The 14354-nt window shown below is 40.6% G+C and overlaps 1 protein-coding gene across 14 annotated transcripts in view; it reads left to right on the top strand.

The window, feature by feature from the left end:
• Positions 1-14354, top strand: part of UNC5D (unc-5 netrin receptor D) — a 610447-nt gene that overhangs the window by 539123 nt on the left and 56970 nt on the right. For all 14 annotated transcript variants that reach the window (XM_081523445.1, XM_081523443.1, XM_081523444.1 and 11 more), the window contains one exon: positions 5063-5147. In XM_081523445.1, the coding sequence (XP_081379571.1) occupies positions 5063-5147 (85 nt within the window). The remainder of the gene's footprint in view (positions 1-5062; positions 5148-14354) is intronic.

Below are 14354 nucleotides of genomic sequence, written 5' to 3'. Positions count from 1 at the left end.
CGGCCCAGATAACTCTGACTCAACCTATGCATTAGTCTTCAGAGTTGCCATCTAAGACCTGGCATGGAGGAAGAGAGCAACCCCTACCCCCCGTTTCTGAGCAACGAGATTTAGGGAGGGCTCTAAATCGTCACTGTCGGCTGAGAGGAAAGGGAAAATATCAGGTCTGCCATTGTTGTTAAAGAACTGGATAGCGTTGAGCTGGAACTGGCAGGGCCTTAGCAGATTTCTCTGTAGGGTAGAACAAACCCACCTAAAATGTCAAGCATTTTATCTTGTACAGTGAATTCTGTAGTAGGACTAGTCAGGCACTACTGTTCTACTACCTGACCTTCTAAGTAGATTAGTGACTTGTGCCTGCAGTTTGTTCCAAGTTGATGATTGGTTTTCCTATATCCTTTGCTTCATTAAAAACTTAATTTCAGGGAAATAGCCCTTCAATGCAGACCCAATAATGATGTCATATTCTAAATTTCCAATTCTCTAAATCTTCCTCGATGAGTAGGCCATGGTAGCAATCTTTGTTTACATATGTATGATGCCCTCCTCCTGGTGAGATGTGATGGATAGGAGGTCCATGTGTAGGGAGCAGGTGGCTGTATTTACCAGGTACCCGTCTTGTTGTTTACTTCCTTGATGGCTCAGACAGTAATGTGGCAGACCCAGGTTTGATCCCTGGGATGGGAAGATCCCCTGGAGAAGGGAATGGCAACCCACTTCAGTATTCCTGCCTGGAAAAATCCCATGGACGGAGGAGACTAACAGGCTACAGTCCATGGGATCGCAGAGTCAGACACGACTGAGCGGCTTCATTTCTTGTTTAGTTGCTGAGTCATGTCCAACTCTTTTGCTACCCCATGGAATAAGAATCTGTAAATTGCAAATGTGGGATCTAGAAAAGGAAAAGATGCAGACCTTGCCCTTTTGAAGAGAACAGTATGTATATACATCAGAATTATGAATTTGCGTGTCGAGTTTTTGTACTTTTATTTTTTTTCCACTTTCTTACCTAATGGTTGCCACTTGGATGGCTCTCAATATTTACTGGTTGAATAGATTGGTCCACACTTGTCTTCCCATCCTCATCTCTGTGTGTACATCTACACACGTGGAGGGAGTGCTGAGATCCATCCATTTATCACCTATGTTTGTTTAATGTTCATCATAGAAAGTGAAATGAAATCATGATGACAGGTTTTTTCTTGCTTCCCTTCTGACTTGAGAAGCATTTAGGTTGATAACCCAAAGTTCCAGGAGCGTTATCTGTGAAGGGGTGTTTTCAGAGCTCTGCACGAGAAGCCCTAGACCAGTCTGAAGCTGTTCACTGGGAATGAATTTGAAGAAAAATAAGTGCGGGGAATTGAAACATATGCTCTGTTATTTGCAGAACATAAATGTAAAATATGCCCTGGGGAGCTAAAGTATAAAGAAGCAAAGCATGGAAATTAAATTGTTTTTCATGCTATCCATCCCAAGTTATTGTGGGGTGCCTGGCAATGGTTTGTGAGAAAGGTTGGCAGCGGTCCCCACACTCTAAAAATCATTTATTATGCAAATAGGAACCAAAAAACTCAGGTGGTTCTGTTGTCCTATCAAAGAAAAGGCTCTCAGGGTAGGTGGAGTTTGGGGGAGAATATATTCTTTAATCAGAAATAACTTGTGAATGACATGTTGAAAAAGGATGCATCTTCAGGGGACCACAAGTGTGAAGAGTTCCTACAGAGCCATCCTTCTTCATAAAATAGAACTTGCCACCAGCACCATCAGCTCCCATGACCTTTGCCTCTGGTGTTTGACTAACTTCAGTTTCCAGGTACAATTTAGATAATTAAGTGGGGGGAGGGAAGTATGTTTAAAGGATCATCATACAATTTCTGTTTGAAGAAAGAGGGAATCGTTTAAAGCTCCAATGATCCTACACATTCAGGTTGAATTTCAGTGTATTATGAGTAATGTTTCAATCTGAACACAAGGATCTAAGCTGACTTGAAAGGAATGCGATACGATCTGCTTTGCAAACAGCCCCTTCTCAAAAGTCCACATGCATATTTATTCTGATTCAATTTGGGAGTTGACTGTCAGGCCTTGATGATCTGCAGCAGACTGCACGTCTCAAAGCCTGGCTGTTTTTTCTTTTTCTTTTTACTGAAAGTTTTCAATCCTGTTCATTCATTCATATATTCATGATTTATTTTCTGAGAACTTACTCTCTGCCAGGCATTGGGCCACATCTTACAGATATAATAAACCATTAGTGGTTTCTTTTTTTTTAACATACTGTATGATTTTATTTGAAAGTTTAGAAAAGACAAACTAATCAACATGTCAGAAAGCAAATAAAGGATCATCTGGATTGGCGATTGAACTGACTACTAAAGGGTCCAAGGGGGCTTTTTGTGGCAGTGGAAATGCTCTATCTTGATTGTGATGGTAACATGAGCGTATACACTTGCTCCAAAACTTGTTAATTTGTATAACTTAAGCACATGAATTATACCTCAATCAGGGGAAAGAGAAAAATGTGAAATGGGAGCACAACAGAACTCTTTTGGGTTAATTGCTCAGATGGCATTATTTCTTTTTTTTTTCTTCTCAGATCATGAACTTCTTCTATTATTTTTATTTATTTATTTTTATTTTTTTATTTATTTTAGTTGGGGGCTAATTACTACAATATTGTAGTAGTTTTTGCCATGCATTGACATGAATCAGCCATGGGTTTACATGTGTTCCCCTTCCTGGACCCCCCTCCATATATGGAATTTGAAAAATGGTAACGATAACCCTATATGCGAGACAGAATAAGAGACACAGAGGCATTATTTCTTGATGGTGACTTTCTGTGCTCTATCTCTAAATAAGGTCTGAATGTCTGTGTTATCATCATAGTCTAAAACAGAGGCAACAGAGAAAGTGTGATGGCAAACTAAGAATACAGAATGTCTAGGGTTGTGTATTCGGTTTGACATTTGCACACCCCAAATATCACACATATAATAATGTCTGCTCCCCAGCAGGGAAGGATGTAATGGAGCCCACTTCACTTGGCAGCTACATTTTAGGAAGGATGGGCAGTTAAAGGAGAAGACTGGTCAGAGGCCACTGAGTATGGCAATTACTGTTCTTCTCCTACTGTTGACATGAGGGTCCGGAATATAGATACCCTACCTGAAAAGCCGTGAGCAAGATTTAAATGGGCCTCATTTTTAGTGAAAGATACTGATGATAACTAGTGTGTTACTGAATAATGTTCATAAATGTGAACCACACAGCTTGTTTTGCCATGAGTCTTCCATTCCTAGATTCTATAGCAGCGAACAGGAACACAGAAGGGTATCAGTAAAGCCTGCCGTCTCTAGATTTAAATTGATCAGCAGCAGCCTGAAAGCTTCCTGTGTAATTACATTAGCTCTAATGAAAGGAGAAAAGGTGAGTGCTGCATTATTCAAAGGAGAGAAGGATCCCCTGAGATTTTACTTTGTCAAGATCTTAACTGTGTCTCTATTTTGTTTCTTTTTATAAGCAAAAAGCTACATTAAAGAGACTCTCTGCTCTCTTTAGACTCTTCCCTTTTGGCCAAAGTGAAATATTTACTTCATAGCATGCAGGAGAAAAGAGAGGAATTTCCCAGTGCAGTATGAGGGGCCTTCCTGTGCCCACCCCACCTTCACTATGTGATGTTACTGAAGGAAGGCTCCTGAGTTTTCTTTCAATTTGACATTGCTATGAATATGGCTAAGTCACCTTTAGCCTTAATCTTTTCTAGCTTCTGTTTGGAAATACGGAGCCAAATGGTGGCTACACAGCATCTTAAGTTCCTAAGCTTATCCACAAGTTTTCCCTCCTTCTTCAGTTCTCTTGACAAAATGCACTGCTCCGTCAGTCACCTCCCTAAACTGACTTTAAGATGCACCCTTTAGAAGACAGTTACACAACAGGCTCTAGCAAAAACTGTTAAATGGCTCACTCATCATCCTCGATACCTTTTCAGGGAATGAAGGGACAGAAACAAGACAGAGAAATACCTTCAAATTTTAGAGCCGACTAACTGATACGCTGAAATTCTTAGTCTCAGAGACGTATGATAGTGCCGGGTGTCAGAATACCTAATCTTATAAGAGGCTATTTAAAAATCCCAGGAAGGCTTTAATTTTTTAAAGTTCTATTTATAATTGACTTAGAGTGTTCGTGGTAACTTCTGCTGAACAGCAAAGTGATACTATTGTGTGTGTATATATATGTGTGTGTGTATATATATACACACACACATATACATTCTTTTTCATTATGGCTTATCCCAGCATATTGAAGGTAGTTCCCTGTTCTATACAGTAGGACCTTGTTATTTATCCATTCTATATATAATAGTTTGCATTCGTTATTCCCAAATCATCCTTCCCTGCTTCATTCCCCCTTAACAACAAGTCGATTCTATGTCTGTGAGTCCGTTTTGTAGATAAGTCCGTCTGTGCCCGTGTATTAGCTTCCACATATAAGTGATACGTTTCTTTCCCTCACTTTTCTTAGTAATCTCTAGGTCTGTACATACTGCTGCAAATGTCACTATTTCATTTTTTATGGCTGAGTAATATTCCAGTGTGTGTGTACACACCTCACATCTTCTTTATCCATTCATCTATTGATGGGCACTTAGGTTGTTTCCATGTCTTGGCTATTGTAAATAGTGCTGCTGAGAACATAGGATGCAGGTATCTTTTTGAATTATGGATTTCTCTGGACATATGCCCAGGAGTGAGATGGCTGGATTTTATGATAACTCTCTTTTAGTTTTCTGAGGCACCTCCATACTATTGTCCATAATAGCTGTACCGATTTACATTAGGAAGACTTTTAAGTAAAAATCTGAGTATACACTTGAACGATACGCCCTTCTATATGTCACTGAAGGAAACAATATGTTGTTATTATTTTGTACTTTGTGAAACTCCTATAAATTGCTGTGAGGTGGTCCACCTTTGAGAGCATCTGTAAGTTATTCAGCTGAGGTGCTTCCTGATAACTGGAGAATCTACAAATAACTTCTTGGCGTTTTCTGTTTCAGGGGTGAGTTTACTGATACCACATGGCGCCATCCCAGAGGAGAATTCCTGGGAAATTTACATGTCCATCAACCAAGGTGAACCCAGGTAAGAGACAGAGAAGGATGGCACATTAATGCGATCTTAAGTATGAAATGGAACTTCTGCAGAAAATCTGAAGTTATTAAGATAAGGTGACATAGAGGTATGTGGGTGAGAGTGTAAGCTACCTGGACTGTTAAGAGGGAAAAAGCAATTGCAAACCTGTTGGCTTTCCTTTTGTAGACTGCTAACCCAAGTCACCAACATCTAGACTGCAGACACCAAAATCAGTTTATCAGTAGCTGTGCTGTGCTAAGTCACTTTAGTCGTGTCTGACTCTTTTGTGACCCCATGGACTATAGCCTGCCAGGCTCCTCTGTCCATGGGATCTTCCTGGCCCCTGGATCGAACCTGTGTCTCTAAGGTCTCCTGCACTGGCAGGGAGGTTCTTTACCAATAGCACCATCGTTAGTAGGGTCTCTCCACAAAGAGTCACTGTCTCACAGAACCCTCCTCTCAAAAGAAAAACATATCCTCCTGGGGGTACTCTTTGGTTTTACACATTATGAAAAATGCAGAGAATAACTGACTTGTGACCTTTTAGCATCAGCAGAACACCTGCCCTATAGTCGAGACAATTTCTTAAGCAATTTTTCTCAAAGAAAAAAATAGTCTACACTTCAGTAGCTTTCAGATCTGACAAATTTCAGCAGTATTAAATTCAATTACATGAACAAATACAAATCTTGCCTCATACTTTTTTAATGAAAGTAGCTGGTTATTTTCCTAGTGCAACTATGGTATTTGTAGAAATGTTGCCTTCCTCCACATAAGAGAAATTGCTTTCTAAAGAGGAGTTTGGATTATCTTATCAGTTAGATCTATATACCTCTGGCATTTTCAGTCATAACATCTTGGTTATTTTAGAATAGATTTTGTTGTTAGCAAAAAAAAAAAAAAAAACACGCACTCATGAAGGAAAAACAGAGAAATAGATGGTTTGAACAGACTTTGATAGCTATCTCCATAAGAGGATTTGTTAGTATCTATAGTGATTTTCACTTTCTGCTCTATGGGATTTGAGAAAAATGGAAGAAAAGGCTCTGCTAGTTGGCTGTTGGGGAGGAATTGCTTGTAAGCCATGCTATGTTGGACTCTTGTATTATCTGCTCAGATCTGTAGACTGATGTCCTTTACTTGGGCACCTGAAAACATTCCAGTGTTTAAGTATCTTCACTTGGCAAAAGGGAAACCAAGAAGCAGAAGTTTTATTCAAAATCTCAACTAAGCAGACCTAAGAACAGACTTCTCTGGAATAGTCACCTTGTTTTTCTCTCTTTGGATGGATTTATTGAACCAACTCTACCTGTTCAAAATTGAGGTCATGGTCAATTACATATAAGCTTCTAAATGCATCATCCTTCAAAAATCAAGTTTGAGGCGGAATTCAGACAACCTTGCCTGAAAATCATGGCCTCTTGCAAACACTCCTCCACTCTGCGTTCTGTTCCCTTTGTGGTCATGAGCCTGTGTTCAGCTCTTTCTTCTCAAACCCATCCCTACTGTCTTCTACCACATTAGGCAAGAACCAGCCTAGGAGTCTTTGACAAATTCAAAGGCACCTAATGCACTACTCACCCCAATCCTCACCTCTTAGACCCTTATTCTTAGGAGGGCAGAGTTAGATTGTGTCCAAAGACATCAAACATGCAAGGACTTAAATAAAAAGGCTCAAAATGGGGGAACTAGCTCTTGGGACATCCTGAAATGGCAAAAAATACATAAAAATTTGCCAGAGCCCAAAGGCTTTGAAAGACAAATTTGGCCTCCTGAGATTACACCCTGCTAAGCTTTGCAAGTTTCAGGTTTATCAGTTTGGTTTATCCATCTGTAGCTAAGGTGTAAGTTCATTGCTGCCTTTCAGGAAGTTGGACAGAAATAGGAACAGCGTCCACAATTTCCCATCTATGAGGTGAGCATGTAACAGAGGATGGAGTGAAATTATAGGAAGCACACATTTCCATTTGCCAAAACCTTCCCAACTGTTCCTGCCTCTTAAGGAAATGACTGGTCACTAAACTGCAGCCCACTTACCTTCCTTGGCTGTTCTCGCTCCTTTTTAAGGAGCTCCAAACTACATACTGAAAAAAACACTAAAAATAGTAAATGCCTTTTAGTTACTCTTTTCTTTAAAGCTCAGGTAAGTTTTTTCCATGCTTGCTAGGGGGCTGCTCAGATGTGAGTTCTGCTTTTAATCCTATGATTAGTCAGGAGACTGCTGATGTACCTGTTTAGTGTCCTCTCTTTTATTTTATAAGATCACTTGAAAACCCATTTTTATTTTATGCCGTCTGTCATTCTGAACTTGAGCTCAGATTAAGACCCATTTCTGCAAGTTCATAAAGCTGGAAAAGCACTGCTCTTACTTTTAGTTCAGAGGTGTGAGAATTGGACTTTCTGACTGCCCATCACTCCACACACAGCGAATTACAGTGGGATCTCCCCGACACCGTCTTGATTCTGTGTTTAAATGTTGTTCCATTCTCCTATTGATGATACATTTCTGTTACTCTTTCCTGAGTTACATCCCTGGTGTAGCAGGGTGATGACTTAGTGGAACTGTAATGGATAGCACAGATGCAGATGCCCAGGGTTATAGCTGTGTGGAGTGAACCACAGACTCAGAACAAACCCCTGTATTCAAATAGTCTCAGATGGATATACTTAACATTTTGGCAAGTTTCAAGGAAGGTTGTTCTTTGTCTGAATTGAATTTGCCCTCTCTCTCTTAGAACATCCTACTTGCATACCTGGGAAATTTCCAAGAGGAGATTGTATTGAACTAGCCAAAAATTTCATTCAGATGTTACAGAAAATCCAAACAAACTTTCTGACCAACCCAATGTTTCCATTAGGTGGAATGATGTCACTTTCCTTCCTCAATGTTCCTACTTTGTCTATACTCTCAGACTTGAACCACCATCCTAATGAAGCTTTTCTAACCTCTTCTATCAGTCTGGACCTTTGGTCATAATGCTGAGGAAATAAACTCTGCTGACTTTGTGCACATATAGGTACACATTAGTTTGCTAGAAGGAGACCTTACATCCTTGGAAAAGGAATTACTTACCTCTGTCTCAGTATAACTTGCAAGGTGCTCTCACATGCGTTTAAGTCATTTAATCTCCCCAGTAAAAAAAAAAAACAGAGGGTTTTGTGGAGATTTTGCACTGAAAAAAAGATCTAAAAAATGAAGTTTCCAAGAAAGGAAGCTGCTTCGCAAGGACGTATTACTTACCAGCTGAGCTGGGATTTGACTTCAGGACATCTGACTCCAATTCCATGGCTCATGGACTAAAGGATGCCACCTCTCCTTGACATCATAGACGTTAACAGCTTTCTGACCTTGCGTTACAAGGCTTAGACCCTGGAATTGCTGTGTAAAAGAAGCAGACAGGATCAAGTTGAACATTCCTTAGACGTCTACACTGGTAAATTGCTGTTATGTTATAGCTGAGAGAAGAAAGGCTGGAAACAGATGTCACATCAGTGCTGAAACTTAGTGGAGATGATGTTCAGAGATTTTTGAGCTCGGTGGCTAAGTGTGTGAGCTCAGGCATCTGATCCCTGGGTTCAGACTTCAGACTCACTGCTCTTATTCATGTGACTATAGGTAAGTTAATGAAACTCTTTGTCTGTGGGTATATAGTGGGTACCTACCTATTAGGGATATTTATAAAATTGTAGGATGTATACAGTAATACTACAATCTTAAAGATGATAAAATATCAAATACAAATGTATTAAATAGGATTTCTTAAAGTATTTTACCTATTAATACTGTAGTTTATATGTCCTTTAATCTTCTCATCCATCCTGTATAGTAAACAATAATAATTCTAATTTTGTAGATTTGAAAATTAAGACCAAGAAAACTTAGTACATTTGCCTTAGGTGGTAGTGGGATTGGGCACCAAAACAAGTTTTTGACTAATAATGTATTTTTTAAACTATGTCCCACTTTAAGGCATATTATTCTTGAGTCTGGTAAGACGTGTTTAATGAGACACAGGGCTTATGCCTATGATGGAAGTACCATGAAACATACAGAGAGGGGTCCAGATTTGGGGAAGACAATGGTAATATGATGGTGCAATAGAGAATTTCACAGAGAGCAGTGGGAAAATGGAGACCTTAAGTCTGTTCTAAGGATGGATTTACAGAGGGGGTTGTAGGGAAGGTGGCTTAAAAGATCAGCAGAACTTAGCCAGACAACAACAGTATAAGGGTTATAAAACCCAGTAATTTCTAGTTCCAAGATACATTTTCCAGTATTTCTATACAGTAGAAGGTAGGAAGGGGGTGTTTGAGTAAATAAATCCAGGCTTTATTATTATTATTAATTATTCAGGTGTAGTTGCTTTACAGTGTTACTTTCTGCTATATGACGAAATGAGTCAGCCATATGTATACAACTTCTTGGACCTCCCTCCATCCCCCACCCCTCTAGGTCATCTGCGAGCATCAAGCTGAGGTCCCTGTGCTATATACAGCAGCTTCCCACCAGCTACTTTATACAGAGTTTATAGATCTGTCAGTCTTAATCTCCCAGTTAATTTCACACCTCTTTCCGCTCCTACCCATGTCCACACATCACTTCTCTACATCTCTATTCCTGCCCCGCAAATAGTTTACCATTCTTTCTAAATTCCACATATATGAGTAAATATATGATATTTGTCTTTCTGTGTCTGACTTACTTTGCTCTGTATAGCAGTCTCTAGGTCCATCCACATCTCTACAGATGACCCAGTTGGTTGATTTTCATGGCTGAGTAATATTCTGTTGTATATATGTACCTCATCTTCTTTATCCATTTATCTTTCAGTGGGTATCTAGGTTGCTTCCAAGTCCTAGCCATGGTAAATAGTGCTGAAATGAACACTGGGGTGCATGTCTTTTTGAATTATGGTTTTCTCAGGGTATACGCTGGAGAAGGAAATGACAACCCACTCCAGTATGCTTGCCTGGAGAATCCCCTGGACAGAGGAGCATGGTGGGCTATAGTCAATGGGTCACAAGAGATGACATGACTTAATGACTAAACCACCACCACAAGGTATATGCCCAGTAGCTGGATTGCTGGGTCATAGGGTAGTTCTGTTGTTTTTTAAGGAACCTCCACACTGTTCAGGCATACAGCCAAGTAATTCAGTTTTTTTCAGATTCTTTTCCATTATAGGTTACAAGGTATTAAATATAGTTACATGTGCTATATAGTAAATCCTTGTCATTTATCTATTAATCCCAAGTTCCTAAACCATCTCTCCCCCTAACTTTCCCTTTTGGTAACCATGAGATCATTTGCATTATTTTAGATTGCACATGTAAGTAATATAATATTTATTTTTATCTGGCTTCCTTCCCTTGCTCAGTCTCTTATGGGGTCACCTCTTTCTCCCGGGTCCTGGTGCGCACAAGGTTTTGTTTGTTTGTACCCTCCAAGAGTCTGTTTCCCCAGACTTGCCTGTGGAAGTTCTATAATCAAATCCCACTGGCCTTCAAAGTCAAATTCCCTGGGGGTTCTCAGTCCCTTTGCTGGATCCTCAGGGTGGGAAATCTGTTGTGGGCCCTAGAACTTTTGCAACAGTGCGAGAACGTCTTTGGTCTAACCCTCTTCCAGTTTTGTGGGTCGTTTGCTCTGTGGAGCTCATGGCGACCTCCTCCAGAAGACTTATACCAGACGCCACGCCTCCCAGGACTGCTGCAGCCAGAACCCCTGTCCCCACTGCAGGCCTGTGCCTCCGCAGCAGACTCTGAAACACTCACAGGCAGGTCTGGCTCAGCCTCTTTTGGGGTCACTGCTCCTTTCCCTGGGTCCTGGTGTGCACAAGGTTTTGTCTGCACCCTTCAAGCATTTCTGGCGGGTATGAGATTTGATTTTTAACACGATTGCACCTATACTACCATCTTGTTGGGGCTTCTACTTTCTTTGGACTTCGGATATCTTTTTTTGGTGGGATCCAACATTCTTCTTTTGATGGTTATTCAGCAGCTAGTTGGGATTTTGCTCTTCTCACAGGAGAAGATGAGTGCACATCCTACTCTGCCATCTTCCCTTAGTATGATCATCTCTAGGTGCGTCCATGTTGCAGATGCTAAGACTTCACCCCTTTTTGTGGCTGAGTAATATTGCATTATATATATATATATATGTGCCACATACTCTCTATCCATCTGTCTGTTGGTGGATACTTAAGTTGCTTCTGTGTCTTGGCTACTGTACATAGTGCTGCTAGGAACATTGGGGAGCAGGTATCAAATCTTGTTTCCCGCCCCCCCCCTCCCTGCTTTAAAGTCACTTTGATGCCAAAATATTGCCTTAAGCAGCTTCCTTCCAATTCTACCCCAGGCCTAGGCACAAACAGAAGGATTAGGTTTTATGCACTGCTTCACTCACAAAATAGAGAATGCTTCCTGATGTCACAGGAGCTAGAATAGCCTCACAGAAAGGCAAAAGCATGAACTTGGATCTGCCAGAAGTATTTGCAGGTTAGAGGCCCTTGGGATTCTCCTGACACAAGGGTATTTAAGCAGCTAAGTCAATGCTGAACACAGCTGCGTTTATCAAGTAGGCTGCTTTGGAGGGCAGGAAAGCAGCAATGATCACTTTTGACAAGCTTGTCTCTTTTCTAACATTTTTTCAGGAGCTTTTTTTGGGGAAGGAGATGGATTTTTTATCTTCTTTAAGAAACTTTTGATAACTTTTATTAAATAAGGTGTTTAATAGAACTACCCTATGACCCAGCAATCTCACTTCTAGGCATATATATGCAGAGAAAACCACAATTCGAAAAGATACATGCTCCTTAATGCTCACTGCAGCACTACTTACAATAGTCAAGAAGTGGAAGCAGCCTAGATGCCCATCAGCAGAGGAGTTAATAAAGAATATGCGGTGCATATATACAATGAAATGGAATATATACTCAGCTATAAAAAAAAATGAAATAATGCCGTTTGCTGCAACATGGATGGACCCAAGATGATTGTACTAAGTGAAGTCAGACAGACAAATATATAATACCACTTATATGTGACATCAACAAAAAGGTACAAATGAATTTATTCATAAAACAGAAATAGAGTCAAGGATGTAAAAAACAAACTTATGGTTACTGGGGGGACGGGAGGGAGGATAAAGTGGGAGATTGGGGTTGACAATATACACAGTACTGTATATAGAATAGATAACCAATAAGGACTGACTTTAGAACAAACAGGGAACTCTACTCAATACTCTGTAATGAACTATAGGGGAAAAGAACCTAAAGAATGGATATATTTTATGTGTAAATGATTCACTTTGCTGCACGTCTGAAACTAATACAACATTGTAAATCAACTATACTCCAGTCAAGTCTTTTTTTAAAACGTAACATAAAGGTTTTTAAAGAAGTTAAAAGTATTTTAAAAATCAGTTATTTCAGAACTTTCCCCACATACATACAGAAAATGATACAGATGTAGCACAATCATCTCACTACCCTCTTTGCACCCCTCCCCACCCCATGGGCTTCCCCATGGCTCAGCTGGTAAAGAATCCACCTGCAGTGTGGGAGACCTGGGTTCGACCCCTGGGTTGGGAAGATCCCCTGGAGAAGGGAAAGGCTACCCACTCCAGTATTCTGGCCTGGAGAATCCCAGGGACTGTGTAGTCCATGGGGTCGCAAAGAGTCAGACACGACTGAGCACCTTTCACTCCCCGCCCCCGCCCATGGTTGGCAAGTAGAGAAATAGACCAGAGCATCACTATAGGGAGCTTTCTTCTGAGAAGCAATAAAATAAAATCAAAGGCAAACATTCATTTCTTTTTCCAATTACACTGTCATGTGGATATTCCTGACCGAATGCTTAGACTAGAGTTGGAAATGTAAATAATCTTCCTGAAGAGTTTACAAAAGGACACATATTTGGAATTAGGGCTCAACCCAGATGGAATATTTTCTCTCAGATGATATAGTCTTCCCATTGGTACCTCTTGGGGTGAGGATTGGGAAGGCAGAAGTGGTGGTGGTAGGAAATATTAACTTTGGGGGGATGCCTTGATAATGGTGCAATAGCTTTGACAGCAAAACATGAAATAAGACCAAATGTAAGACTGGGAAGAAAGTAGGTCTGGATAAAATAAAGCAGACAATTCCTTTTCTAATAATAATAATTCAGCACTGCAGTGTAGCTGCTTCTGCAGAATGACTTCATGTAGCTTTTTCTCCAGAGTTGCCAGAACAACACATGCAAAAACAAAATTATAAACAACGACTTGATCACATAGCAAGCCTAATAGAGGATCCAAGCACTCAGAAATGTCCTTGGGCTGTTTGTGTTTTCTTTCTGGTCTAGAAATGACGTCCTCCCAGATATGTATGGCCATTTAACTTGTAAAAATGGTGCTAATGAAATGAATCTGTTTCTAGTAAACTACTCTTTATGTCAAAGCAGACATTCGAGGCCATTTTAAAACCACTCATCCAAGTAAAATACGAAACTGCATACACTTTTCCTGGGGCATCTGATTTCACAGAAACTAAGAAACCCCTATCATCAGACTACTGCAGTTAGTGTACTGGTCCCAGTCAAAACCTTACCTCTTGAGCACAAGGTAAGAGCACCTGTCTTTGGCTCTACCCTAACACCAGGTGACTGGTCAGGACATTACTGCAGGGAGAAAGTGTCACCTAGTCATGCCCGACTCTTTGCAACCCCATGGACTGTAGCCCGCCAGGCTCCTCTGTCCATGGGATTCTCTAGTCAAGAACACTGCGTGGAGTTCTTCCCAACCCAGAGATACTAGAGTGGGTTGCCATTCCCTTCTCCAGGGGATCCTCCTGACCCAGGGATCAGACCCAGGGATCAAACCCAGGTCGCCTGCATTGCAGGCAGATTCTTTACCATCTGAGCTACCAGGGAAGGCAAACCTGGCCAAAAATCTCTGGGTTGATTTGCATCTCTCTCTGCATTCTGCAACTAGGATGACTTACCCACGAGGTTGTATTTCAAGCTATCCTGTGGCAACTCAGGCAAAGAAAACACTGCACCTTCTCACTGCAAGACTTATGAAGTTCACTGGAATATTTCCCACGATAGTCTTATGAGCTCAGTTCAGTCAGTGGCAAGGGCCAGATATACTCAGTACTGTGAACCAGGAAAAATAGGATCCCTTATATAGAAAGAGGTTATTTCCAGTGGAGGTGTTGGTTGGAGGACAGAGGT

The sequence above is a fragment of the Giraffa tippelskirchi genome, chromosome 8, assembly GCF_054371585.1.
Source record: "Giraffa tippelskirchi isolate mGirTip1 chromosome 8, T2T-mGirTip1v1.2.pri, whole genome shotgun sequence".
Taxonomy (NCBI): domain Eukaryota; kingdom Metazoa; phylum Chordata; class Mammalia; order Artiodactyla; family Giraffidae; genus Giraffa; species Giraffa tippelskirchi.
The sequence above is the reverse complement of the archived record's forward strand: the minus strand, read 5'-3'. Positions and strand labels throughout refer to the sequence as shown.